General features: G+C 47.8%; 1 protein-coding gene across 1 annotated transcript; it reads right to left on the reverse strand.

The window, feature by feature from the left end:
- Positions 1-1,616: 1,616 nt before the first annotated feature.
- On the reverse strand, positions 1,617-2,600 carry LOC130878320 (vesicle transport protein SEC20-like). The gene has a single exon (XM_057776224.1). The coding sequence runs from the start codon at positions 2,432-2,434 to the stop codon at positions 2,009-2,011; it is 426 nt and encodes a 141-aa protein (XP_057632207.1). The 5' UTR covers positions 2,435-2,600; the 3' UTR covers positions 1,617-2,008.
- Positions 2,601-2,892: the final 292 nt, after the last annotated feature.

Here is a 2,892-nt window from a genome sequence, read left to right on the forward strand (position 1 = left end):
CAACAGGGAGGTTAAGAAGTCATTTCTCTTCCTGGCATGTTCTCCATGCTTCTTCCCTTCTCATGGAGAACCTCACAGTGAAAACCTGAGATGGAAGAAACACAAGATAGGAATATCCGAGACCTCAGAAGCACTGCGGCAGAGACTGTGGCACGGGTATTAAGCCACCAAGACCTGAGGGTCTGTCATAGCGGCACTGCCCAGGGTTGCACTACAAGGTTCCAGGGGACCTGCTCTGCAAGAAGTTAGGCTCCAGTGCCACCACTCTGTCTTTCCTCGGAGTGCATGCTTTCTGTCCTGGAGGAAGGTTCTTTACAAGCTTCAGAAAGTCCCTAAGGCAATATTCAAAGACACACACACACACTCACATGCACGCACACACGCACGCACCTTCCCCAAGGCTATCCGAGCAGTAAGGACTACTGAGGAGAGTAGACATTCTGACCCAGCGAGTTCCTTGCAAGTGTGCAGAGTTCCCAGGGTCCCACTAGGCTGCAGCTGGTTTTGATGACACGGCTTCCTATGAGTAACCCAGCAATCTCACTGCTCCACCAAGTTCAGCTTTGGCAGAATCTGTCCTCGGTCGACTGTCAGCGTCCTATCCAGGGTGAGCAGTCACCAAGTTAGGCTTTGGTAGAATCTGTCCTTGGTCTGCTGTCTGCGTCCTATCCAGGGTGAGCAGATATTTGTCCATGTCCCTCAGGAAATGTCTCAACAACTGCTAAGCCTGGTGACAAATAGGAAAACTCTGACATTCAGATTCGCTGCATGCCTTCCAAGCACTCAAGGTTCATTTGCAAAAGAGCTGACCACACAAGAACCTAGTGAAATGCCAAAGCACTTGAGTTTTCCCAGGCCAGCTGTATTCCATGCAGCTGCAGACCACACTTCCCTACCATCGTGTGACAAAATTAGAAAATGACAACAAAATGTGTTTGTATGTATGTATATACATGTATGTGTGTGTTAGTTTGCATGTATATACATGTATGTGTGTGTGTTAGAAAGAAAATGACCCCTAAATGGAGTGGCACTGTTAGGGGGTGTGGCTTTGTTGGAGGAAGTATTTCACTGGGGAGACTTGCTTTAAAGTCACATATATGCTCAAGCCACACCCAGTGTCTCAGACTGCTTCCTGCTTCCTGCCATCAAGATGTAGAACTCTCAGCTCTTTCTCCAGCACCATGTCTGCCTGCATGCCACCATGTCACACAATGAGGATAATGGACTAAACCTCTGAAAATGTAAGCCACCCATTGAAATGATTTCCCTTATAAAACTTGCCATGACCATGGTGTCTCTTCACAGCGATGGAAACCCTAAGGCAGAAGTTGGTACCAAAGACGGAGATATTACTATAATAGGCCTGATCATGTTTTTCCTTGGAGGCATTCGAACTTCGGGAGTTTGGGTTAGGAAAACAGTGGGATGCTTTAACCACTGCTTAATGGGCCAGACCTGTAGGAGCATGGAAGACAGTGTGCTTAGAATGATTTGAACTGTGGGGGGCTGGCTCAGGAGGTTTAGAGGAGAATTTTAGGATGCTGCCTAGAGATCTTTCTTGCAATATTTTGGTGGAGAAAGTGGCTGCTTTTATTTTTTTTTTTTAAATAAATGAGGTTTATTCGGGAAACAGCCATGAGCTCTCATCACCTTCCCTCCCACAGGCTCCTCTTTCTTCTCTCTACCTGATCTGGCATTTATGCCTTAGGACGCGGAGGGAGGAGGAGCATCAAACCCCAGAGTTGAGATGCTCCCTGTGGCAGCCACCGTGCTTGGGAGCTGAGTAACATGGAGTGCCTCCCCACAAAGGCTTCCTTTTCCTCTAGTGCATTCGCCCTTTCCAAGCAGCTTCTTGCAGGAAACTGGAAAATGCTGTGCTTCCTCCACTGGGTGTACTTAGCACAGCGGAAAACCGCAGGGAAGGAGCAGCCCAGTTTGGCTGCCAGTCCTAGAGAGCCCCGACCTGCAATCAGGAGTATAAAGGGCCATAGCTGGCATCCCTCCCTTACAAAAATGGAAAGAGGCGCTTCTTCAAAATATAGAGCACGGTAGCAAGGAACAGGGCCAGGGCAAGGAAGATGAGAAGTTTGTCCATCAGTTCGCGGCGGTTGTATTTCGTGATGAGTTTCCGGCCCAGCTGGATGGTCCCCGACATGGATTTAAACTCTTCATTTGCATCTAGGAGAGTCCGTGAAGACCTGACTAGAGTCTGCATGGCCTCTTCACTCTGCTGCACCTGCTGTGACATCATCCTGCTGATCCCCAAGAGGCTCTCTGTGATGGTGCTGAATGTCTGCACCAAACTCTCTTTGGTAGTTTTCCTTTGCCTTAAGGAGTCTCCTCCTTGCAGAAGTTCTGCTTTCTCCAGGTTGTCGATGGCAATTTTGCAGGTGAGATTGGCTTTCCCCCATGAGGTCTGGTTGCTGAGCATCTGCTTTTTGTGGTTCTCCACTACCTGAAGTAGAAGCTGCTTCTCCGACTCCTTGTCTTGTTCCCTTGAAGATTGCTCAAGCTCCTATATCCTGTGTCGTAGCTGTTGAAACTTTTCCTTCACCTTAGTATTCAGTTCAGTGAGCTTGCTTAAGGGTCCAGGACAATCTCGAATATCCTAGAAGACAACGGAGAGATGAGGGGCCTTTCTCTGGGAATGACATGCACGGGGGAAAGCTGATTTAGCCCACAGCTCAAGTGGCTGCTTTTTGCCATTGTTCAAAGAGTCTACCTGAGGTGAAAGTGAAGAGATTTGGATTAATTCTGCTGACAGAGAAAACCTCAAAACAGCTTAGTATTGACTGTTGTGTGGTTATTACTGGCCAATCTTATACAGATTTATGATTTAAAAAGGGAGGCAAGAAAATGTAAAATTTGAGGAGAAAAGGAGCACCAGGA

This window comes from Chionomys nivalis, chromosome 7, assembly GCF_950005125.1.
Source record: "Chionomys nivalis chromosome 7, mChiNiv1.1, whole genome shotgun sequence".
NCBI classification, from domain to species: Eukaryota; Metazoa; Chordata; class Mammalia; order Rodentia; family Cricetidae; genus Chionomys; species Chionomys nivalis.

Coding starts and splice junctions, on each gene's coding strand:
- LOC130878320 (XM_057776224.1), bottom strand. CDS start 2,434: ATGCTCAGCAACCAGACCTCATGGGGGAAAGCCAATCTCACCTGCAAA.